The sequence below is a fragment of the Lepus europaeus genome, chromosome 17 (assembly GCF_033115175.1).
Source record: "Lepus europaeus isolate LE1 chromosome 17, mLepTim1.pri, whole genome shotgun sequence".
In the NCBI taxonomy this organism is placed as follows: Eukaryota; Metazoa; Chordata; class Mammalia; order Lagomorpha; family Leporidae; genus Lepus; species Lepus europaeus.
Window position 1 is genome coordinate 32,739,170 of NC_084843.1, and position 24,941 is coordinate 32,764,110.

Genomic DNA, 24,941 nt, shown 5'->3' on the forward strand with positions numbered 1-24,941 from the left:
CTGGTCCAGAGTCAGTGCTAAAGGAATAATAGTCTAGTTTTTGTTTCTTTTCTAAACCTTAAATACCATGACTGTAATAGAGGGTAAGGATGCTTGGGATACCCACGTTCCCTATCAGCGTGCCCTGGCTGCAGTCCCAGCTGCTTCTCTGTCCGGTTCCTGCTAATGCTCACGCTGCAAGGCAGCAAGCAGTGGCTCCTGCTTCGGTCTGTGTAGGAGACACAGACTGAATTCCTAACTCCTGGCCTCATCATGACCCAGCCCCAACTGTTGCAGGCATTCTGGGAGTGAACCAGCAGAAGGAAGACATGTCTCTTTCTCTCTCCTCTTCTCAAAGGAAACGAAAAAGAAAGAAATTTAAAGAAAAAGAGCATAGGGCGTCAGGACACCCATTACAGCCTGGATTTTGTCCCTACATGGCTGTGCATCTCTAGCAAGTCACCTACCCTCTCTGAATCTTGGTCAAATGGAAGGATGGAGGAAGTGAGACTGAGGGTGCCCATGGCTGTGCCCTCCTCTCAGACTTTGATTCTTTGAACGGTGAGCTGCCCCGGAAAGACATTTCCCATGGCTCTAAGATGCAGGGAGCAAAAGCCTGCAGCCCAAGACTGAGGACAAGAAATCCCTGGGGAAAGCACAATGGCCGTCGTTTTCTGTGAGCAAGCCCCACAGTTGCAATTGTCCTTTTCGTGGGCTGTTAGGGGAAAGCCTGGGGAATTGCGCCCTCTAGCGGTAAGGGGCCGTCTCCCGTTCGGAGCCCGAATGCCGCAGAGCAAAGCTGGCTGGGATCGGAGCGCCTCCCCGTCCAGCTGCCCGCTGCGGCGTGAGAAGAGTCAATGCGTTATTCTGGGGCTGGAAGTGGGCCAGGGCCCCTAGGCGGTCCTGCAGCCCGCGTCCCTGCTGGTTTTTCTGCTTCGGTGGTTCTCACATTTGAGCTGCTTCAGAATCAGCAGGAGGGAGCCCAGTGGATCTAGGGTGCGGTGAATTTACCTGCTTCCGGGTAAGGCTACTGCTGCCGGTCTGGACGCCACACTGGGAATGCCTGTTGTGGGTTCACCCCTCTAACTGGATCATGTGATCGCAGGAGGTTTCCAGGCACTGCCCCGTCCTGTCCCCTCCCGGCCTGGGCCAGGTGGACCTGACCCGTGTCTTTTGGAGAACAACATGCAAACATCCATGGCATGCTTACCCGGGAGCCAGTCCACCCCAGCAGGGCAAAGGCGTGGCACTCGTAGGGACACATAACCAGGTCCACGCGGATGGCCTTCCAGTCCTTTCCTTCCTGCTGGCTGGGCCTGTCGCTGTCCACTCTCTCGTGGGGCAATCTTAGGATTAGAAAGCACTTTTGAAAATGATCCAAGGCATCCACCTTCCTGCTGGGCTGCTTGAGCTTTTCGAACGTGGACTCCATGAAGTCGTGGTATAAAAGTAATCCCTGGAAGAGACAGGACAGGAATTGTCCCTGCTGGAGAGGGTCCCCGTTTTCACACAGGAGAGCTGTGTAGCCGGAGCCAACGCCACTTCACAGCAAAACTGCGTGAAAAGCCCCCTCCTCACTTAGGAATCTCAGCCAGTGCTGCGGGATGGGAGTCCCTTCGCTCGTTTAAAGACAGTGTAACCATGAACAAGAAAGCGTGATCTTTCTGGGGTGGCTGAGTTGTGTCCCCTTCTACTACACTGATGATGGGTTCAGTTTGGCCGGCAGGGTTGTGGCTGCGGGTTCAGCTCCACTTTTCTAGGTTGCCCCTGGGATTCTCTTTCTCATGAGGGACTGTGGCTCCCCCTGCCGTGGAGGCAGTGGGACACAGTTAGTGACATGCTTAACAAGTGGTTGTAAGAGACACCCAAGCAAGCCGCCACCCTCCAATTTGTCTGCTCCCCAGGATTTCCTCAGGACAAGGCCAGGGGGGCAGACAGATGCAAGCTAACTGCTCAATCTAAGTGGCACTAAAAGAGCAAATGACCCCCAATGCAGTCCCAGCTGTCGGGGTGTATGACTGGTCATCACGTGTTCTTTGGGTCAGACATTCTCAATTTGTCACCGAAGCATGTGGAGGGTCACCTTCTCTGTGGTGCACAGGGCCCTGGCCTGGCATTCCAGCAGGGGCGAAGGAAGCAGGCCCGATGCTGATGTTGCTGGGCCAGGGAGCGCACTCTGAGTGTCCCTGCTTCAGCTCCTGGTGGGACATTCTTTGCATTTCTTCTGCAAACCCCACAAGCCGTCATTTCTACGCAGGAGGCTGCCTTTGCTTTTGCTGACCTCAGGAAAGGAAACCCCTCCCCTCGCGCCCAGGGAGGGTGTAAGGAGGAACAGACTCCCTCTGAGGACTGGCAGAGGAACACCAATGTTGGATGTTGCCAGGGGTAACCTCTCCTAACAGCCCAGGAAATGCTACTCTGGTTTTCAATGAGCCTTGTTAGAACTGGTGCCGTATTGCAGTCTTTAGTGTACATTTAAGTCTGTAAATTTGGAAAGGACTCTATGAAGCCATTAACAAGTCTCACGTTGAAGCCGACTTTGTCATAATGCCCACCCGCCTCTTAAGAAACCTCCGAGGCAGACTTCCTGGTAGTGAGCTGTGTTTATGCTGCTGCCACACGGTGGCGCCAGGTGGCTGGTGATGGCCAGCTGGGCCATCCTTGGCCGTGGCTCCTCTTGGGTTTTGCGGGGCATTTGGGTGGCGCCCCTTGAATGAGGAGCCCTGGTTGTCGGCGCGCACAGCAGCCCTGGTGTCGCCGCCAGCTCTTGGCCGCCAGCTCTTGGCCTGGCATCTCTGCAGGCTGCAGTTTCCTTCCTGTCCCCGTTTGCCTTCAGGTGACTTCTCTGAAAATTCCCTTCTAGGCCTGAGCTCTGGCTTCCCCATCAGTCCCCACCGGCTGACTGGGTAGTCCACCAGCATGCTCTCTGTGTTTCCTACTGGAAACGGGGAGACCCTGGACAAGGAAGGAGACACGTCCCTTCCTCCCTCTCTGTCCAGGGGCAGAGCAGTCGGCTCGCTGGTGAATGAGCGAGGGAAGGGAGGTGTGACGGGAGACTGGGCTTCACCCACAGGCACCAGCCCCTCGGCCACTGGAGCAGGAGGTTTCCCAAGAAGGCTGAGCCTGAGGCCCGCCACCAGGATCCTTCCCTCCCTCTGTCTCCAGCTCCTTCCAGTACCTTCTGGAAGACTCTGCCTCTCCCAGTCAAAGTCGGGGCAGTTTCTCGAAGTGAGCATATTCTTTACTCTGGAGTGGCTGTAACTACTTCCCATTTCTCAGCAGTTCTGTGAACTAGAGACGTGGCTACACACACACAGTCAGGGCCCCCGCAGCTTTCCCCCTGTGCTCAGTGTTGTCATTGAGGGAAAGGGAAGGGCTGCTTCTGCTCACTCCCGGGCCCCTCGCCTGGCCCAGAGGTCTGTACAGAATCCCACATGAGATGTGTGATTATGCAGTAGCAGCCACCGCCTATAAGGCAAAAAGCCCCGATCAGGAGTTGTGCACAGGTTTTTGAATTCTCTCTTCTGGTCCTCCCCATCAGTGCACGAGCAAGCCTCGCCATCCCTGGCTCACAGAGGAGGGGAACGTGGACAGATCAGAGAACCCGTCCCAGCTCATTCAGCCCTTGGTGGCACCTGCATTTAAAGGGCCCATCTCTGCTTGGGGACCAGCAGGATGACTGCCCCAAAACTGAGGAAAAGCCAACAGAAGGGGATCTTAGGTGGGCTCAGCATGGCGAGGGTGGGATCCACAATGCAGGGCAAGAGCCCCAGGCCTTGGCCAGTAGGGCCCAGAGGCTGTGCTCCCTCATCCTGTCCAAGGTCATTGGTATTCCCCGCCCCAGCAGAACGAGCATTTCTGACTCCTCCTTGGCCTGCCTTCTCCTATCTTGGCCTGTTATGTCCACTCAGGCTCCTGTCTTCCCTGAGTTCATTCACCTTTCAGATGCAGAGGGACCTCGAGGTGACCTTGCAAGTGAGTTTGTATCTGGTTCAGAGTTGAGTCCTCATTGCCAGTGCTCGTAGCTCTGGGGTCCTGTGTTTCTAGCACTTACATTCTCTTTACCAGGGGTCTGCTCTCTCTGAGCTGGGTCCACGCCGCACAGGCCCTAATCTCAGGAAGTGTGAAGCTGTCCAGAAGGACCCCTGCCTGCCCCAGCCTCCTGAGCCTTCCCAGGTCTGCAGGCCCCCAGGCAAGGGTCACCTTCTCTGTGCAAAAGGCTCTCTCTAGGGTCAGCCAGCAGGCAGGGCCCTGTAGGTGGCTCTGACCTGGGTTGGCTTAGCTTCCTCCCCTGGGCAACAGGCCGGCCTGCTCTGGGTCTGATGTCCCAGGGCTGATGTCTCTGAGCCTTGACCTCTGCTGCGGCTGACCTGCCCTTGTTCACTTCCTTCTTCCCGTCTCAGCACAAAGTCAAGGTGGGATGAAGAATTCAGGGCAGTGGCCACATCCCTAAGGCAGATTTTATCCCACTCCTAGCAGTCCTGCCCTTCTCAGAACTTGCAGCTTTCCTGGCTCATAGGCCCAGGTCTCCCCAGCACAAGTTTCCCAGTTTGCTTGTGTGCTTAAAGGTCTCTGACGGACACATTTGCACAGCTACCCCAGGCCCCTTTTGGTAAAGGACAGGTGTAAAGAAGCAAAATGCGTATTTGTGATGCGTATTCTAGAACCCAAAGCAGATAGTCTTACTTTGGGTCATGTGGCTTTGTATCAGTGTCGCAAAAAATCAAAAATTGATTAGACAGTCATTACGCAATGACAGGGCGAAAACTGCAAAACTCAACAGTGGTAGCATAAGACTTAAGTCTATGAGCCTCTTTTTTTTTTTTTTTTTTTTTTTGGACAGGCAGAGTAGATAGTGAGAGAGAGAGAGACAGAGAGAAAGGTCTTCCTTTTGCCGTTGGTTCACCCTCCAATGGCCGCTGCGGCTGGCGCGTCTCGCTGATCCGAAGCCGGGAGCCAGGTGCTTCTCCTGGTCTCCCATGCGGGTGCAGGGCCCAAGGACTTGGGCCATCCTCCACTGCCTTCCCGGGCCATAGCAGAGAGCTGGCCTGGAAGAGGGGCAACCGGGATAGAATCCAGCACCCCAACCGGGACTAGAACCCGGTGTGCCGGCACCGCAAGGCGGAAGATTAGCCTGTTAAGCCACGGCGCCGGCCTGAGCCTCTTTTTTTAAATCTTTCTTCTTACCTTCTTTTCCCATAAATTTACCACTTTATGTAAGAGTTGTTGCTCGTCTTCCTCTGTTGATTCGGGGCTGGTAATTAAAAAATCCACATCATGCCCAATCTTCTTACCCCTATTAAAAATATATATAAAATGGAAATCAATTAGGTTTTTTGCCCTCATGCTTTTTTTTTAAAAAGTCACCTTTGTTTCTATCTCCAAGGTTTAAGTTTGCAACATAAACATCTTTTAAACAAAATATTCTTGGTGGCACAGCTCTATTCCTTGCCAAATAAATTTATGACACAGGAAAAAGTCATACATAGTATGTATAAGATTATGTATGGGCAAAAAGCAGAGATTATTTCTTCTATACATACATACATGGTGACAAACAGGCCAACAAGAGATTTTAAAAAAATGTTCGCTTAACCAAGGTAGTGCTGTTTGAATTATGACACAGATGAACAGCATTTTGTAAGATTCAGTCTTTCCCTCTTTCTCCTTGGCCCCACACCTGGCTTGTCAAAGCAGCCAATCCACCAGAAAGAGGGCCAGAAATACCTCTATGCAGGGGAGGCCTCAGTATCCCACAGCTGCGCGCATCTCTGGGAAGAGCTTGTTCATTCATTCATTGGCTGAACCCAGATTTCTTGAGCACCTCCTTCATACTGAGCTCTGACGGCTCCGTAGGGAAGGCACACACAGGAGCAAATGACTGTCACTGTGCAGCAAGTGCTTGGCAGGTGTTCAGGGAGCACTGAAGGGGACCCGAACCCGCAAAGAGGAGGAGGCTGGAGGAGGCAGCACCTCAACTGAGACTTAAAGCATGAGGGGAAGCCAGCCAGGTGACGATTTGCTGAATGGCAACGCAAGCAGAAAGCACAACGGAGCAAAGCAGTGGAGGCGACAGACGGGCCCGTGTGTGCTGGGAGCGACATGTTGTTTGGGGTTGGTGGAGTGGAACGTGGAGGGCAGGAGACAGCGCTGCAGGGGAGGCTGGCACCAGATCGCGAAAGGCCTTTTGTGCCGATTCAGGGCCAGCTGAGTGGCCAGGAGCCACTGAGGTGTTAGAACAGAGGCAGCCTGGAGTCGAAGGATGCCCAGGTCAGAGCCACAGATCTTATTGGCTCTAAGCTGAAAAGCCCTTTACTCAGCCCAGCTTCCAAAGTGACCACCGCAGCTGAGGAAATGGCCAAGTAGGGTCAGTAACATTGCAGGCAGACCTGTAAATTTCCTGTTAGAGATGCCACCTGCCTTTACCTGGCCAGCTCTCCTCCCAGGCCAGCTAGGTAATGGGAGTCAACAGAGTGCCTTCCCCAAGGAGGTTCACACCTCCCTTAGGATGTACCCCATGTAAAGAGATATGTCTGGGCCTCATAATTTATAAGGCTTTAAAGCCCACCTGGTTATTATCAAGCCCCTTCTGTCAGGTTCTATTTGCCTCTCAATCAGAAAACTTAGTTGTAGCTTAGTCAGCACCTTTCTTAGGTTCTCTAATAACAACTCTGTCCCTTGTTCTAGACCCTGTCTAGCGCACTTGGGTCTCATTCCTTTGTAATCATACCTCTACTTTACCACCAGTGGCTCTACTCCCAACCTGTGTGTACTAATGGTCTTCTCCCCCACTTAATGTTGTATGATTGTTCAAAAATTCTCTACAGACAAACCCCGCTACCTGAAAAAGTTGAGTGGCTTTTCTCCCAGTCTTGGCTGGAATCAGCTTAAAGCACATCCTGTCCCCATAAGGGTCCAGAGACCTCCCCCTCCCCCCACATTTCCTCTCCTCTATGAAATCCTCTCATTACTTGGTTAATGCTACTCTTAGGATCATTGGTTACTATTCTCACCCTGTCTTTTATACTACAGTGTCTAAGTGTTTACAGCAGGTTATAATGGAACCAACGAAGGCCTTCAACAACCAGGCAATCAAATGCTGCTACAAGGATTTACTCGGCTCCCACCCAGGAGACAGCGACTTGAGACATCGCCCCACGCCAACGAAGAGTAGCTCGTCGCCCCATGTCAGCAGGAAGTAGCTCTAAAGACAGATCATCATCCTTCTACCCCTCCTGGACTTTCGGGACTAATGTAACCCTATACAAATCCTGCTTTATGAAAAACAAAAGGGGGGAATGTTAGGAAACTGACACAGTTTTAGCCAGGTGGCCGCCTGGCCCAGCTACCTGAGCCAGGCTCCACCCCCATCCTAATGGGATTCGCTGCTCCTGCTTCCCTGCCCGCCCTCGGGCAAAGTTTTAAAGGGGCCTGTTCCTGAACACGTGCTCTCTTGCTTCTCTCTTGGTCCTTCTCTCTTGGACTCTCTTGGCTTCTCTCCTCCTCTCTTCTCTCTCTTCTCTCCTTGCTAGCTCCTCTCCTCTCTGTTTCTCTCTTATACTCGCTTTCTCTCTCTTTTTCCTTTGCCGCCCCTTCACTCCGGTCTGTAGGGTGTTCCCCAATAAACCCTTTCCCTTACAAAAAAAAAAAAAAAAAAAAAAGAACAGAGGCAGCAAAGCAGCCCACGTGGTTTACCTCCGGAAGCCTCCGGTCATGGTGATGAAGGCCCCTGGAAGGTATGCCCAGACGGCCTCTTTAACCAGCACATCAACCGCCTCTGCTTCTGCCCTGGTCACACAGCTCACGAGGTCTTCATAGTAGCGGAATCCTGAGAGGCCATTGGACAGGTCAGCGGGGAGAGCGACATGCGGATGACATACTGAACTCTCCATGGGAGGTGGTTCTGCCCCTGAATAGAGCTAGTATGGCCACAGGCATCAGCACCAAACCCCATTTCCATAGAGGCAGAGTAACCCGGTAGGGCATTTGGCTGTGAATTTTGCATGGCAACAATGGCCCTTTGCTTTCTTACAGTTTCCTAAGAAGGAGACAATGTTGCATAGCCTTCTGGGATCCAGGCTGTTCCATCCTCATTTCATTCTGAAGAACCAACATTCTTGATCAATAGCTTGTGCCCATCAATAAGTTGTGCCCTTCTATGAGACAGGAAGATTTAGAGTTGGAGGATGATGGATCAGTGAAAGGTCAAAGTGAACAGGAAGAGGGTGGGTTTGGGTCTCCAACAAGTTGGAAGATGTTTCAGGTCATATGGCTTTTGTTGCTTCTTCCCCTGCACACCAGGAACACGTGAAAGCTTAGAGTGTGGATGAAGTGCTAGAGAGAAGATGAGCAGGCTGGGGAGATTCCCGGAGGCTGAGCAACGTCTGATTTTGCTGCCACACAAGGCACTACTCTTCTTTGCAGTGTCCCCAAGAGGGGCTCATTCAAACTCTGCTCGAATCTCCTAGTGACGGGGAGCCCCGACACCTCAGAGGTAGCCTGTGTTCTGGTTGTAAACCCCTGCAGGTCTTTCCTGTGATAAGCATTAAGTCTACTGGCAGGTTCATCCGTCACGGCCCTCCGGAGTGACGGGCAGTGAATCTGTTGGTCCCAGGACAGTGGGAGGGAGGCGGCATGAAGGCCATTTGTCTTGAACATCCTACTCACAGAGTTCTCAAATTCAGACTCCCCATGTTATCTATAAATAGGGACAATTGCCAAACAGGAGAAGATGATGCTCATTCTGATATCTCTGTAACTGTTGTAATACCAAGCCACGCAACTTGAGGAATGCCATTTTCTCTATATCAGTACTGACACTTTCTCTTTTTTAAAAGAACCCACACTTTTTTTATTACTACGACTGCATGGCCATTTTTGTGAGTGTGGCAACTCCGCTTTAGAAAGCAGTGCTGCACAAGGTTCTAATGCAGAAATCGCCGTCATGCCTGAAATTCAAAGTGCAGCTGAGTTGGTTGCACAGAACTCTGCTTACTCAGTGATGCGTGTGAGCGCACTCGCAGCTTCTTTAAGGATATGTGCAGATCCCAGGAATGAGCATGGAGGTACTGTGATGGTGGGATGGGAGGTAGGAAGTTAAACATAAGCCTGTGTCTGTGTGTGTGTGTGTGTGTGTGTGTGTGTGTGTGTGAGAGAGAGAGAGAGAGAGAGAGAGAGAGAGAGAGAGAGAGAGAGAAAGGGCCTGAAGAAACCAGCATCTGCTTTGGAAGCCCCAGAAGCCCCGCATCTTTCACTTCAATGTCCTGCCCTGACCCTGATAACCTTCCAGGTGGCCCCAGCCCTTCCCCCAAGGAAGGCTCCCAGGAGAATTCTCTCTCCTCAGGACCAAATGGGTTACCTGACCTGATAACCTGGGGCAATAAAACCTTCACAGATGCCCTAAGGGAAGCCCCTCTGCTCTGCCATGCACCAGCAGATCTGGGAGGAATTTGCTAATTTTCACCCAACAAACCCTTTTGCCAGGGCTCCCCATCCTTTATCCTGGAGGAGAAGGGGGAGGTGGTAAAAAGATTCCCTTAAAAACTGGAGTCCAAACAAAGCCTAAGTGCTCAGCTCTCTGCTCTCTGCTGAGCTACCCACCTGGCCTGCCCAGGTGAATTCTCTCCATTCAACCATGTAACCTCACTCTCCTCCAGTCCTAGTGACTGGGCACTCTCTATCTGTCCCTTCCGTTCTGACGGATGCCCTGTCCCTAAAAAAGGCTTATTACTTTACTCTCTGTCTCACACCTGAATTCTTTGTTGTGTGAATACAAGAATCCCATGGTTTCCACGGCTCTTTTCTCCTGTGACAGTGACTTCCATGAAAGCAATTTGATTGGCTTTCCCTTTTTGGTATGGCAAGGCAGTTAACTTATGACAAGAAACTCACCCTGCATCATATTAAATGCATGTTGCTACCTTTCAGACATTGACGTTTCAAGGCAAATGTGGCGTGTGAATGCTCAAGCCTCAGGGAACAGCAGTCAAGTGCAATTGTAAGTAAAACTGCATCAAGTGTGCCAGCTGACCATGAACCATACCATCAGCGTGCTCAGCTTGCCCTTGCAGGATTCTAAGCTATTCTCCTTGACAGTTCCATTCATTATAGTGCTGCTCCAAGGGGTGCACATGGCCAGTTTAGGGGGGCGGAGTGTAAGTATGATGGGAGCATTCCTAGATTTCCACATAGAATGAACAACATTAACCAGTCTGATTGGTTAGATGAATAATAGCCTCTTCATTCACTTGGCTGGAAAAGCCAGATAAGAAAGGAAAAATCCAATTATAAGGCTAGGGAATTGGAAACTCCTCAGGCCCTGAGAGCACTTGATATCATTTAATAAGAATTTCTTCTAAGTGAGGCACCACATTGCCTCCCAGTTGCTCTATAAATGTGAAAGAGCCTTTGCTACTATTCCAAACCATTTGTTGTTACTTAGACTCAATAACTAAGCAAGTTTTCTTTTAATGGTATCTCTAGAGCTAGTATATACCATGATCATTACATGTGCACTCCCAGAAGTCCAGATATAAATGCCGAGTCTTTTTTCCTTAGGCTCTTTTATCTCCTATATGCCATTGGATGAAGCTAATGAGCACTGTTTCAGAGGTGAGCAACTTGGAAAGGGTGAATGGGGAGTTCTGTAGGAACGCAGATGGGACGCACCAGGATCCGATTCACTTCCTTGCCCACTGCCTGTCCCCACTTTTGTCATCACTTCAGAGGAAGATAGCGATTCACATTGTTTTTACTTATTTTTTTTCCAGTCTCCTCTGGTAGAAAATTCCCTTACTTTCCTATCATTATAAATGTTGATGACATCATCATTCCCTGTGACTCCAGAAGTCATGGTGCTGGGGACAGTGGCTTTGACTCCCTTTGGGAATCATGATTACATTGTGTTTCTGTTGGGTATTTAAATGAAACAGTTAGAACACACCCGATCTTTATGACCCTGTGTTGGCATTCTTTCTCTTTTCTAAAAACATATACTGAGATCCTCCATCGACAGAAGTGTCCTCTGGGAGTTCCTGCTGGGTAACAGTGCTCACGTGTCCCCTACCATCTTCTTAAGCCGAGGAGCCCTTGTTGGGTGCATCTACTCCGTGTCTACACCTCCACCTTTTCCCAATCCCCTTGTGTTTCCCGGTTTCTAAAGCACAGTCACAGCTGTGGCGGCTGCAGCTGTCATTTCTCCAAACGTTCGTTACTCCCAGCACTCTCTGTGTGATCCTTGGCCAGGGAGTCGGGACTGTCTGCAAGTGTCTGTAAGAAGCAGATCTGCAGTGCAGCCTGGCGTGAGACTGAATAAACCTCACAGCCACCATGAGGCGCCAGGCATGGGGCTGACGGCTTCACTCGCCTTCTCTGATTTATTCCCCGCTTAAGTATCAGTGTCATTTCCCCTTTATGGACGGGGTCACCACTTGCTCCAGGGTACGCCATTGAAAACTGCTGGAGCCAGGATTTGGACCCAGGCAGCAGCAGACACCAGAAAAGTGTCTCAGCTCATCCACATTGGAGTTGAGGGTGGCTGACTTCCGCCTCTGCCCCAGCCTGGCCAACCCAGAGCAGCCACCAGGCTCAGGAGAAACTTTTACCTGCTTGCTGCATCCGTGTAAATTTCAGGCTTTTGTCCGACCTTATTTTACTCAGAGTTCTGAAACCCATCCTGAACCACTTCTCAGAGGTCTTCAACCCCACTCCGAATACAGAAGTGAAGAGCTGAAAAGGAGAGGAAGGCATGCTGTTGGTGTCTGAAACCATCGCAACAACAAGGTGGTGCTTTTCAAGGACTTAGGCAATGAGAGCGGGTACAAGGCCACCCCTGGACCAGTTTCTTCTGCATGTGACAAGCAGGTGGGTGATGGTAATTTTGTGTGGGGCGAGTCCTTTCATGACGTAGGATATGATGAAATGAAACAGAAGTGAGAGGCAGGTTATGGCATCTGTGGAGGGCTTGTCTGTGCTCCCATGTGTGGGAAGTTACCCCTGCCATGCTTGCCCCTCTGGAGTCTCTACACACAGCCATGTGCTGCTTATCTGCCTTCATATTTCAAAGAGGGATGCTCATGTAGGCTATGTAAGTTCTTCACCATCACCAGCTGGCAAGTAGCAGAGCCTGGACTTAAACCCCAATCTACACCCCATACCTGGACTGTGGGTCACAGTCACATTTTAGACCTTTGCATGATTTCTGAGTCCAAAGGGCTAGCAGAAGTTTCTTCCACCTGGGGCCAGCGTTGTGGTACATTGGGTTAAGCCACTTCCTCCAACACCAGCATCCCATAGGAATGCTGGTTTGAGATCTGACTGCTCTGCTTCCCAACCAGCTCCCTGCTAATGCACTTGGGAAAGCAGCAGAAGATGGCCCAGTTATGTGAGCCCATGCCACCCACATGGGAGATCAGAATGGAGTTCCTGGCTCCTGGCTTCGGCCCTGGCTATAGCGGCCATTTTGGGAGTGAGCCAATGGAGAAGAGATGGATCTTTCTCTCCTCCCTCTCTGTCATTCTACTTTTTAAATAAAACACATATAAAATCACTTACTTTGAAGCATTGATATCGTTCATCATTTAACACAGCTTTAACTTCAGAACTTTCTCCTTCTTCAATAATTTCCTGCATGGGTGATTTAAAAAGTATTTTAAGTTAGCAAAGCTGGACACTCACAGACGGAGACTCTCAATTCACTGATTTCTCATGAAATTGGCACCTGTTACATGCATTATGTTTCTCTGGCTGATACAGAAAAAAAGTTTCCCTGTAATCTCAAAAATCCTAGCTCATCTGACATCAAAAACTCCTTTATGATTCTGAGGGATCACGATGCAGAACAAATAGGTCCTAAATTACAGGATCCCAAACCAAACATTCACCGACAAATGTGTGCAAATTATTATTATTATTAAATACACAAATGTATTTGTGGTTATTTTCTTTTCAATGGGCATCAACTTGCTGGAATTAATTAATTAATTAATTTGCATCCACTGAGAAGCCAGTCCATGTTCAAGTCCATAGGCCATCTAGCTCAGGGCCACCTTCCCCCTGCCAGAGCTGGGATTACTTTCCTTCAGTAATGTGCTTTGCACCTGACAGTAGTGAAACTTATTACTAGACAGCCAACTTGCCGAGCCTTAAATGTCATTAAATAAGTCGTCACCACCCTGGCTCTCTTCCTGGAACACGGGAGAGATGCAGAATCAGCACCACTGCACGTCATAGCTCCCCTGCGCCCAGAGCTCTTTCTCCACTAGCTGGCTTCATGTAGCTCCTGCTGGGATACTATTGGGATTAGGATTATACATACATGTGCATCTATCTCAACATGTATGTGTGTGTCAAGAGAGACACATAACAGGTACACAGATGTATGCATACGTAATTATAAAGGAAAGTAAACCATGAACACCACATCTTTGTAATTGACAAGAAACTCTGTTAGCTGTCTCCCTCCCCCGCCATATGCCTATTAGGGGGTGGAACGTATCCCACTTCACCCTTACCTCTATGATGCCCTTCACCTTGTCCCCCAGGCAGGGAATTCCTTCTGTGTCCTTCATACTGACGATTGGGAACGGTAGAGATTTCAGGACTGAAGCTGCTCTTATAAATGTCACGTAAGAATCCTCATTTTCTCTGAACTCACAATTTTCAGCCAAAATCTCAAAGGCATCCTGAATAATAATAATAATAATAACAAAGTAAGTTATGGGTCTGTTTCCGAGACCCAGAGCCAGCAGCCACTTGTGAATGCGTCTTGCTCTCCTTTAATTATTAGCACAACACCTGCCCCTGTCCACGTCCTTCAAGGCCAGAATTAGATCCCTATATTTTTGCACTTCCCTTGTGAGATGGAGTGGAATTGAACTGAAAATACAGGCTTCAGAGTGCCTTGTGAGGGAACTCTGAGTTCTCTGCCACTAGACACTCAGCAATGGTTTAACCAAAAACTCGATCTGTTGCTCACCACATCCTACCAGTCATGACTCGGCACGATCCTTTCCTCTGCTGTGGTCCCCACCAGCCTGTGGCCATTCTCATCTCTTGGCTTGCACATAAAACACAGGCAACACTTAACTAGGCTTGTTGAATGAATGGGTGTGCTCCTAGGGCATATAGACCCGCGTCAGAGTTGTTTAAGATGGGGCACGTGTGCATTGCTGGCGGAGGAGGAAGCAGTTGCCGCCTGAGACATCAGGCTCAGCTTGCCCAGGCACTGCTCTTTCCTGCACTTCCTCACCCACGTGGAGCTGACACGCATCTGACCGTGCTACTGCAAGTTTACTCCGGCTGGCCACTGACTCGAGGCTAGGGGACTAGCAGTTGTGTACTTGCTCAGGTCATTGGAAACACAGTGACCCCACTTCACAGCTGGGTACGGCTTTAGAAATGACCCCGCGGGTGTCCTATTACACAGGTAGGAAAACTGGTGCTCAGGGAGGGCTTGACTCCACGCCTCATTACGATCAGAGAGGCTGGAATTCAGGGCAGCCCTGTCTTTTGATTTCCCAGCCAGCGCTGTTGATTCACTATTGCTACTTTTTGTAGTTTGCTCTTAATGTTTTAGACTAATCACCGTGCTTGGATTTTCAGAATATTTGTCTTTGATTAGTGGTGTGCCCACTCATGATACCTCTTAAACGATAATCCAGTGCCTCTATAGAATGTAATGTGGCCGGCACCGCGGCTCAATAGGCTAATCCTCCAACTTGTGGTGGCGCCAGCACACCAGGTGCTAGTCCCGGTCGGGGCACCAGTTCTGTCCCGGTTGCCCCTCTTCCAGGCCAGCTCTCTGCTGTGGCCCGGGAAGGCAGTGGAGGATGGCCCAAGTGCTTGGGCCCTGCACCCCATGGGAGACCAGGAGAAGCATGTCACTCCTGGCTTCAGATCAGTGGGATACGCCGGCCGCAGCGCGCCGGCCGCAGCATGCCGGCCACGGTGGCCATTGGAGGGTGAACCAACGGCAAAAAAAGGAAGACCTTTCTCTCTGTCTCTCTCTCTCACTGTCCACTCTGCCTGTCAAAAAAATAAAAATAAAAAAAAGAATGTAATGTAACAGTATTTATCCATTTCCATGAAAGATGGTGACCCATTTCTGGCAGAAAGAAGGACCAGAGATCAGGCAGGGATGGGTAGGTGTGGGGGCAGCGTCTCCAGATTTTCAGAAAAGTTTATAACTGACGTGAAGGTCCGTACAAAGAGGCTGCAAGCCCTTCCTTGGCTGTGGGTGTTGGTTACCGTGAATATGTGGTTACAGTTGTTCAAAGTGGTTCTTCTCTTACACGCGTACTCAGAGATCTTGTGCACAGCAAGTGCTGGGGCCTCCTGGGAGCCTGGGTTGGGACTAGCTGAGCAGTCTTGTCTCACCTGGACAAATGCAGAAGCACCCATTTTTAATAACGATTATGGGAATAATGGGGACATGTACAGAGGAAAAGACTGGAGGTAGTTTGATGGTAGCTGTCTCTGGAAGGAAGATAAAATTCTAGAAGGCTCAGGGTGGGCATCTGGCCGAATGGTTAAGGTGTCCACATCTCACATCACAGTGCCTGGGTTTTGTTCCCAGCTCTGACGCCTGCTTCCAACTTCCTGCCAGTGCAGACCCTGAGAGGCAGCTGCTGATGGCTCAAGTGCAGGGTCCCCTGCCTCTGGTTTCTGCCCAGCCCAAATCTGCCCATTGTTTTTTGGGAGTGAACCAGTGGGTGGGAGCTCTTTGTTTCCGGGTCTCTGTCCACCTTGAGAATAAAATTTTAAAACTTAAAGAAGGGCCAAATTTAGTGTCTGCACATCTCTGATATTTCAGTTTTCTATCATTAACATGAATAATTTTTGAAATCAGAAAAAATGAGAAAGAGCCACCAGTTAAATATCATCTTTCTTTCTTGTGAATTTGTGGAATCCTGGTCCAAGCCGCCTTCCCAACAGTTCTAGCACTATTGATTAAGGACTTGGAATTAAGAGCTTAACTTTATTATTTTCTTTCTGAATAATTATAATTAGAGAAAAATAGATACCCTCTGTTTTCTGGCTGCCGAAATATTAGGACTTACATCTTTTTTAAAAAGCTGTGTGTAGTCATGCTTATAAAAACAACTCCCATTTATTCAGTGTCTGCTCTGTAGCAGGTGCAGTGTTGAGTTCTTTACGTGTGTGTTATTCCGACCTTCATGACCATCATGTAGGCACTGTTGTCATCTCGTGTTAACAGAGGAGGGAGCGGCAGCTCAGCAGGGCCACACAGGGAGCAAGCAGAGAAGCTGGGGTGCAGCCCGGGGCTGCTGGTTGTAAAGCTCGTGTTCATAACCACCAAGCGAAAGGCGAGGACAACCACAGCCGTGATACTTACCACAAGCTGGTGCTTCCCTGTCATCTCCACGGGTCTCCCTGCTCCCATGCATTCTATCAGCCAGGAGACATCGAGGAGTTCGAGCTGGGAGCTATCTTTAACTTTCTGTACCTGAAGCCATTCCAGAACATCGGAACCCGAGTTGTTCTCTGCTACAATGTGGGTGACAGAATCGCTGCAAAAGTCAAGACACAGCAAGCAGCTGAGAGGGCTTTCCAGGTCAGAAGCTCCTCTTCCCTGGAGGTTTCAGAGCATTCCGTGTGCTGGGGAACGACGCACACTAGCCCTGCTCGTTGGCACAGATAATTTAGATCTGCAGGCTGGGGAATCTTCTCTGTTTTCTGAAGCAGTAATGGTCTGTGTTGCATACCAGAAAATTAATCTTAATTTTCTTAAAATTAAGAAAAGAGTAGCAGGACTGTGACAGCAATGGCAAACCAAGGTCCGGAGAAGGTGGGAAGTGAGATCATTCCTGTAGTAGCGCTCGGTCCTCTGCCCTTTCACATTTATTTGTGGAGAGTTAAATCCAAGGGCTCGCACACTTGTCTGACTGTGACCCACAGTTAGAAATACATTTTACATCACTACCCCAATTAGAAATAGGGGTCGTTATAGATGTAGATAGGCTTCTAACATCTGACTTAGTCCATTTGGGCTGCTATACCATAGAATACTGGGTAATTTATGAATAAGACTGCATTATTCATAGATCTAGAGGCTGGGAAATTCAAGATTGAGGCTCTAGGAGATTCAGCATCAGGGCCCGTTCCTCATAGTGGCACCTGCTATGTGTCCTCATGTGGTGGAGAGGGAAGACAGCTCTCGGGGGCCTCTGTGATAAGGTCATTGATCCTATTCACCTAGTGGAGCCTTCAGGTCCCAATCATTCCCCAAAGACCCCGCTTCCTATTACCATCACCTTGGTGATTAGGTTTTTACCATGTGAATTACAAACAGTCCGACCTCAGCAACCTCCCACTCACAACCGGTTACGGTTGTCGCTCAGAATCTGTGGGGGGTTGGTTCCAGGATCCCCGCAGATACCAACATCTGCAGATGCTCGACTTCCTTATATGAAGTGGTCTAATTTGCATAGAACCTACGCACATCTCCCTGTGTTATGCTTCGCATAACCTCTTGGGTGCTTGTAATACTTAATGCAAAGTAAATGCTATCTAAATAGTTGTTAACACCATATTATTTTGAGAATGACAAGACAAAGAAGTCTGATCGTGTTCAGCACAGACACAATGATTTTTTTGGGTACTTTTGACCCATGGCTGGTCGAATCCAGGGCCGGAGGTTGAATCCAGGGCCCACAGATGTGGAGGCCCAGATGCGGAAGGTTGAAATCAGCCCTTGGGAAGTTTTGTTTTCCGTGTTTGAAAGCACATCTCTGTGATGTAAGAGAGGCAGGGATGTCTTCCCTAACAACCACTGAGCACTAAACATACGTCGTCTCCTTTAATACTCACGTGGCTCCTCGGGGAAGCATTACGTCATTCACGCTTACAGTGAGAAAGCTGAGGGGCAGAGGGTGTGGAGGGAGACCCTGACGGCCCGTGGCTGGTCCATGGTGCCTGTCCTTGCTGACTGTTTTCTCTGGGCCAGCCATTCCCAGTTTTTAATCAGTCTTCACAGTCAGCATCGCATAACTGAACCCAAAGATTTTTAAGGCCCATTCAGCTCAAAGAGTCTACAAATCTGAGCGCTAGCATGGGCCAACAGCATCCCCAGGCATTCAAGAGAAAAATTCTCCTCTCTCCCTGTCCTATTCTCTTCCTTGACGTCTCTTTCTCCCCAGGGGCTCCTGCCTTCTGTGGCTCTTCAGTCCACCAGATGTGCCCTGCTCCACTGGTGGTGCGAGAGGTGTGGGGACAAAGAAGAAAAGGAAAGTGTCTGGACACTAGTGTCGCGTGTGGTAAAGACAGCTAATGGTGTGAGCTGTGCTAAGATGTGGAACGTGGATGGGATCCACAAGTGGTGTTCAGAGAAGCAAAGAGCTGGGTGTGGGTTGGGCGAGGTGTGTGGCTTTGTGGCAGAGCTGAGATTTGTGCTTAGTTTTGGTGGATGGGCAGGAATAAGGTACCTGGAAGGCAAAACTCTGGGTCCTCCTGGCTGAAAAGATTTGGAGCTCGGGGAGAAGAACGCCTACGCTGGAGAGGAGACTTGGCAATGGGAAGCGGTTGCAGGCACACTGAGTCGGGAAAACCATGTCAGAGAGAGTCTTCAACCTTGGTTGAGGATGTTACATCTTCTTTTCTGGAGTCAGTAAAGGTGTTTGTGAGCAGAAGATTGAAAACACAACAGTAGATTTTAAGAAACTAATCTGGTACACACAGAGTTGGAGGGAAGGAGATGGGTGGTTCCTTAAGAGAATGAAACAGTGGACCAAGTGTGAGAGGTGTTTAACCCAGTCTGGTTGCTGTAGCCCTGCCTGCCCAGGAGAACTGGGACGGGCATCTGGCTCCAGCTCCCCTGTGAGAGAGAAGTGGGCCTGGGAGTCTAATGCTACTCCAGGTTGTCTACAGCAGAGCCAAGTGCCTTGGGTGCAAATAGGGATTTAGGAAGCCAGGTCTCTTTGAGGGAGGGGGCAGGGGAATAAATTGTGGTTTATTTTGGGCATGCTGCATTTGGAAGATGGCAGGGGGTCCAAGCAAAAATATCCAGTTGACAGTTGGAATCTGAAGTCATAGCTGGGGAGAAGTGAGCACTGGTGCCATGTAGGGGACAGGATGTGTGAAGTCGGGTCTGATCAAACAACATTTTACCAATGTGGGGGGAAAATGAGTGATATGAGTGATGGCTTCCCTATTCTAGGTCCCTGCACTGTAACTCTCAAAATTATTCGTGACAGACTTCTTGAGAGATTCTTTATGCTGAGACTTCGGGAAGACAACAGAAGGATTAACAGGCTTAGAAAGGAAGTGTTATTTCATCTATATTTCTGCCCTTTGGAGGAAAATATTTTATGATAACATTTGTGATATTATTATGATTATACATAGGGTTTGGCCTAAACCTCAGAGGGAAAAGAGTATGCTGAAGGGGAGTACTGGGGTCCCACTTTCAAATTCAGGCCCCTCATTGTCTGTACCCTCACTGCGTACTTTCCTAGGAGTCCTGGCACAGTGCGGGCGTGTCTGAGCTGACACTGTTGGATGGGAACCATGGGTGTTTCTTGGTTAATATGAGTGAACTTGTGGATGGCAAGGCTGCACATCACCTGAAGGGTGACTGATTTAAACTGCTCAGTAAACAATTAGCAAACACAACGGCGGTGACCACAATAGGCACACACAAAAACAATCAATTGAACAGGAGTTCTTAAAGTAGTGCTACAGTGAGTTCAGTATTGCTAGTCACTGGCTCTTAACAAGGTAAATCCAGAAACTGTAAGTCAGCATTTAGAAAGTTGTAATTTTGGCCGGCGCCGTGACTCACTAGGCTAATCTTCCGCCTGCAGCGCCGGCACACTGGGTTCTAGTCCCGGTCAGGGCGTTGGATTCTGTCCCAGCTGCCCCTCTTCCAGGCCAGCTCTCTGCTGTGGCCCGGGAAGGCAGTGGAGGATGGCCCAAGTGTTTGGGCCCTGCACCCGCATGGGAGACCAGGAGAAGCACCTGGCTTCTGGCTTCGGATCAGTACAATGCACCGGCCGCAGCGGCCATTGGAGGGTGAACCAACGGCAAAGGAAGACCTTTCTGTCTCTCTCTCTCTCACTGTCCACTCTGCCTGTCAAAAAAAAAAAAAGTTGTAATTTTAAAAAATATATATTTATACATTGATTTGAAAGGCAGAGTGCAGAGAAGAGAGATCAACCTATCTTGAATCCATTGGTTCACTCCCCATATGGCTACAACAGCTAGGTCTAAGCCAGGACAAAGCCAGGAACCAGCAACTCCATTCTGGTCTCCCAGATGGATGGCAGGGGCCCAAGTATGTGGCCCATCATCCACTGTGTTCCCAGATCCATTAGCAGGGAGCTGGACTAGAAGCTGGGTTATCAGGATTCAAACCAGCACTCTGATGTGGGATGCCAGCATTGCAAGCAGCAGTTTAACCTGCTGTTCAGCCCCTTTAATTGCCTTTTGACATAGACACGGTAGTTTTATTGTGTGATTTTGTATTTTAATGGAAGCCTTAATCTGTACCAACTTTTTTTTTTTTTTTTGGAAGCTAGTCCTGCACCACAAATTACTTAAGCTATTTAGAGAATAAGCTCCTTTTCTGGCACAGTCTGTATTTGCCCTCTTCTTATATTGGCCGAGTTCAGCTGAGCCAGGGATATCCTTGGTCCCTGCAGACGGCTCAATCTCTGACCATGCTCATGCACTTTCAGTTCTGAGCCTGACCAGCCGTGTTACCAGGAGACCTGCTGCCTCTGGTGTGTGCTGCTGACAGTACCTCCCTGCCGTGTCCTGTGTTTGGTGGTGCAGTGGTTAGCTCTGTGCTCTGTACACTCTACTAAAAAAACACTGATAGTATGGGAATATGGCTGTGTGATAGTACAGTGGGCACATTTCATAGATTACCTCATTTAATTATCAATAACACTTTGAAGCAGGTATTATCACCCCCATCTAAAAATGAGAAGGGTGCTTAGCCTAGTGGTTAAGATGCCGATTAAAATGTCCAGGTCCCACATTTGAGTACCTGGGTTTGGTTCCTGGCTCTGGTTGCTGACTCCAGCTTCCTGCTAATGCAGACCCCAGGAGGCAGCAGTGATGGCTCCTGCGACTGGGTTCCTGCCTCACGCATGGGAGACCTGGATTGAGTTCCCTGCTTCCAGCTCCTGGTTTCAGCCTAGCTCAGTCCCAGCCATTGCAGGCATTTGGGAAGTGGCCAGGGGATGCGATCATGTCTCTTTTTCTCTCTCCTCTTTCTGTGTGTGTTGTGTGTTTTCTTTCTTTAATAAGAAAGGAGCGCCTTGAAGATGTTAACCCCCACCCCCGCCCAGCTCTGACTGATGGCGTGGGGTATTGCTTCTAGGTCTGTTTTATTCCGGAGCCTGTGTGCTTGACCTTCTGTGAGTTCACATCTGTGACTTTGTGCTTATTCTGTGCCCTCTTTTTGCAGCAGGAAGAAGGTCTGGATGGGGATCATACCGATGAGCAAACCTCCAAAGGGCTGAAACATAAATGGAACAGCCACTTGCTATTAGCACCGTTAGACATGTCAGCCCTGCTGCTGCCACGTAGCCTTCACATTCTGCAGTTTTATGCCCAATATCATATGCGCTATAATAAGACTGCACAACATGTAGAACTGACCTAGAAAACCTGAAAGGACAGTTGCCATAGCTACACCCCAGAAGTAGAAGCCACACGAGGCTATCAGGCCCTTGGGGCTGTAGGTTTTGCCTAAAGCTCTGAGGGAGATGAGTGTGTTAAGATGGGGCTCATATTCCAAATTCAGGCCCCTCCCCCATCCACCTCACCACCCAGCTCTGTCACCACTGTCCCTTCACCTTGGATTCCTCTGGATATAGCCTTGTCTCTGACAGCGACACCGATACTGGGAACTCCCAGGGGCGGGAGGCTGGGGAGGGCTGCTGTAAAACCACACAATAAAACATCGGTGTATTCAGCAGGAAAAAGACTGGAAGGAAATCCTCCAGGCCTTTAGCAAGTGTGATAACCACACACACACACGTGCACACATGCACTCACAGATACACACGTGCACACATGCACTCACATACACATACAAGTACAGATTCCAGCTTAGTCCTCATGACTCCCTCATGAGGTGAGCAATAAGACTTCAGAGGAAAGATCTGAGCTTGGAGAGCTCCCATGAAGCCAGGATTCAGACCCAGGTGTGCCTGACCCCAGAAACTTTTTAACGCAGTTCTAGATTGAGGAGGTTTTGCTTGTTTGAAATACTTTCCTGTAGCTTCCCATTCTCTACCATGAACTAGCTATTGTCATTTTTCTACTTAGGGAGAAAAAGCCACATGAATGTCACATTCAAGGGCAAATAAATCTGGGATAGGGGCTGAGGTTGTCCCTGGCTCGCTCTCCTAGCTGTCCCTGAACTCTCCAAAGGCCCCAAGGTGCTGCTGAGGTAGCTGTTCGTGAAACATCAGAGGATTTAGTTCTTTCACTGCAGCTAATTTCTCAACTGTGACCAATTATTAATGTCTTGGACTAAATCTAGAAGGCTTTGAGCCAATTATAACAATTCTGAAGCAGCATTTGCCTCTGGTTATAAGCATGTCTGGTGGCCGGCATAAGCCCCACTCATTGTAATGCTCAACAGAGGTTAGAGAATGAATTAGAGAATGAATGAATCAATAACTCTAAAGGAATGTCTCTCATACCACCAGGGACACTCAGGAAACTAGGTAAACATTCAGATTCCAGGTTCCCTGGGTCTCACTTGGGGCCTAGGAATATGCATTTTGACAAGTTCCATTGGTGATTCTGATACAATTGCTCTGTTCTGGTTATCTATTGGTGCATTGCTGATGATTTCAAAATGTAATGGCTTAGAAAGGCAATGACTTTGTTACATAGTTATCTATGTACTGTTTTACATAGTATCTCACAATTTTTTTGGTTAATAATTCATGCTGTCTTGGCTGGGTGATCCTCTGGGACTGAATGGTGCCACAGGGGTACTGATACTCCATGTGGTTCCTCATTCTCACCTTGGTGAGGATGGCGGGAAGGCTGGGTTCAGTATAGCTATCAGCCCAAGCACACTTACATGTTCTCTCTAAAGAGAATCCAGACTTCTGGGGTGCCAGGGTAAGTGTTCCTGGAACACACAGAAGCTACCTGCCCCTTTGGACCCAGCCTCAAAAGTCACACAGTGTCACTTCTGCTGTCCCCACATTGGTTGAAGCAGACACCATCCTTCCCAGATGCAAGGGATCCACAGTCTCTGCCTCCTCATGGGACCAATCCTATTTTAAAACCACCCCCCAGCCCAAGAACTCCATAGTGAGCATGTGCATTGTGGAGAAAGCTTCTCCCTGGAACTTCCCAGCCTAGACTTGATTCCCATGCTGGCCTTTGGGCTGAGTTACAGCAGTGTTTTCCATTGACCTCTGCAGGTGCATGAGATACTGTTAGGCGGTACACAGCTGAGCACCTAAAAGCCTGTACATATTTATACCTTATTTTTAAATTATGCATATCAGGCCATGATTTTTATGCATCTTATTCCCTAGGATAAGACTAAATATTTTTAATGATTCCAGTTAGGGACAATTAAAAGAAGCAATTAAGGAAAGGCAAGTAGAGGGAGGTTGGATAATGATACTAAAATAGAATTAGATCATGGCCATAAATTCTAGTATTCTACAGTATGGTAGGGTGATGATAGATGTGATAAATTTACAACAACTTATTGTATGTTTTATAAAGAACTAGAGGGATTCAAGGGCTTCACACACAAAGAAATAATACACATGTAAGGAGATGGAAATGCTAATTACCCTGAGTTGATCTTTACCCATTGTATACATAAATATATATAATTGTCATGTTTCAATTTAAAACAAAACAAATTAAGTATATAATAATACATATGATAAAACATAAAACATACCACAAGAATTGTGAAGAGGTACTCTAATGCCTAATAGGCCTTGGGATATGGTCTCAGGTCTGAAATTATTTTTCTTAGATAATTCTGATGCTCTTCCTGCCTTTCCTTTTTTTTTTTTTTTTTTTTTTTTTTCAGTTTTGGAGGCAGAGAGAGAGAGAGAGAGAGAGGTAAAATGAATGAGAGAGAGGTAAAATGAATGAGAGACAGAGGGAGCTCCTATCCACTTGTTCACTCCACAAATGCCCACAACAGCCAGCACTAGGCTCAGTTGGAGCCAGGTGCTGGGAACCTCATTTAGGTCTCCCACAGTGGTGGCAGGAACCCAGTCACTTGAGCCGTCACCTGCTGTGTACCTGGTCCTCACTGGCAGGAAGCTGGAATCACGAACTGGAGCTGAGGATTGAACCTTGGCACTCCAGTGCTAGACACAGCTATCTTAAGCTGTGTGTTAACTGCAAAGCTAAATGCCTGCCCCTTCTGCCTTTCCTTCCATAGCTGCTCCTGTCTCTCCCAGTGTAATGAGCAGATTCCTCCATGAAGAAAGCAGCAGCCATCCTTTGTTGCCTGGGATGCAGCTTCCCCACCTGCCCACCCCCAGTGTGACTGTCTCAGGCTTCCTGGATGGTCACCTGCTTTGTTCCCCAGAAGTGCTTATTCCTGATTGTTCCAATCTGATGTTGAATTTATTTTGTAAGCAATGACTTAGTCATTAACAGTTAACCTAGGCTGTTTACAGTTAAAAAAAAAAAAAAACAAACTATCAGTTTCCCCTAGCAACTGATGCATTTCAGAATCCTTGAACCAGAAAAATGGAAGCAGTTCTATTTGGTTTTATCCCACACTCATACCAGCACCAATAAAGACAGGCTTCCACTCTGGTCCTACTGTACCTGTGACCTGGAAGATCTTGCTTGATTTTATTTTAAATGGGATTATGAAAATTTTCACTAAAGTTTACACATTTTGATATAGGAAATAACTTGAACCAGAGCATGACTACAGAGTACCTTCCATGCTCTTGAATTTATAAAAATAAAATCTTGGTAAACAC

General features: G+C 48.7%; 1 protein-coding gene across 1 annotated transcript in view; it reads right to left on the bottom strand.

Annotated features, from left to right (window-relative positions):
- The window catches only part of DNTT (DNA nucleotidylexotransferase), a 32,862-nt gene that overhangs the window by 2,242 nt on the left and 5,679 nt on the right, over positions 1–24,941 (bottom strand). The window contains exons 2-9 of the mRNA XM_062214697.1: positions 16,334–16,508; positions 15,226–15,354; positions 13,491–13,661; positions 12,532–12,603; positions 11,583–11,706; positions 7,675–7,807; positions 5,167–5,275; positions 1,190–1,435 (exon numbers count right to left, since the gene is read on the bottom strand). Of these exons, the coding sequence (XP_062070681.1) occupies positions 1,190–1,435; positions 5,167–5,275; positions 7,675–7,807; positions 11,583–11,706; positions 12,532–12,603; positions 13,491–13,661; positions 15,226–15,354; positions 16,334–16,508 (1,159 nt within the window). The remainder of the gene's footprint in view (positions 1–1,189; positions 1,436–5,166; positions 5,276–7,674; positions 7,808–11,582; positions 11,707–12,531; positions 12,604–13,490; positions 13,662–15,225; positions 15,355–16,333; positions 16,509–24,941) is intronic.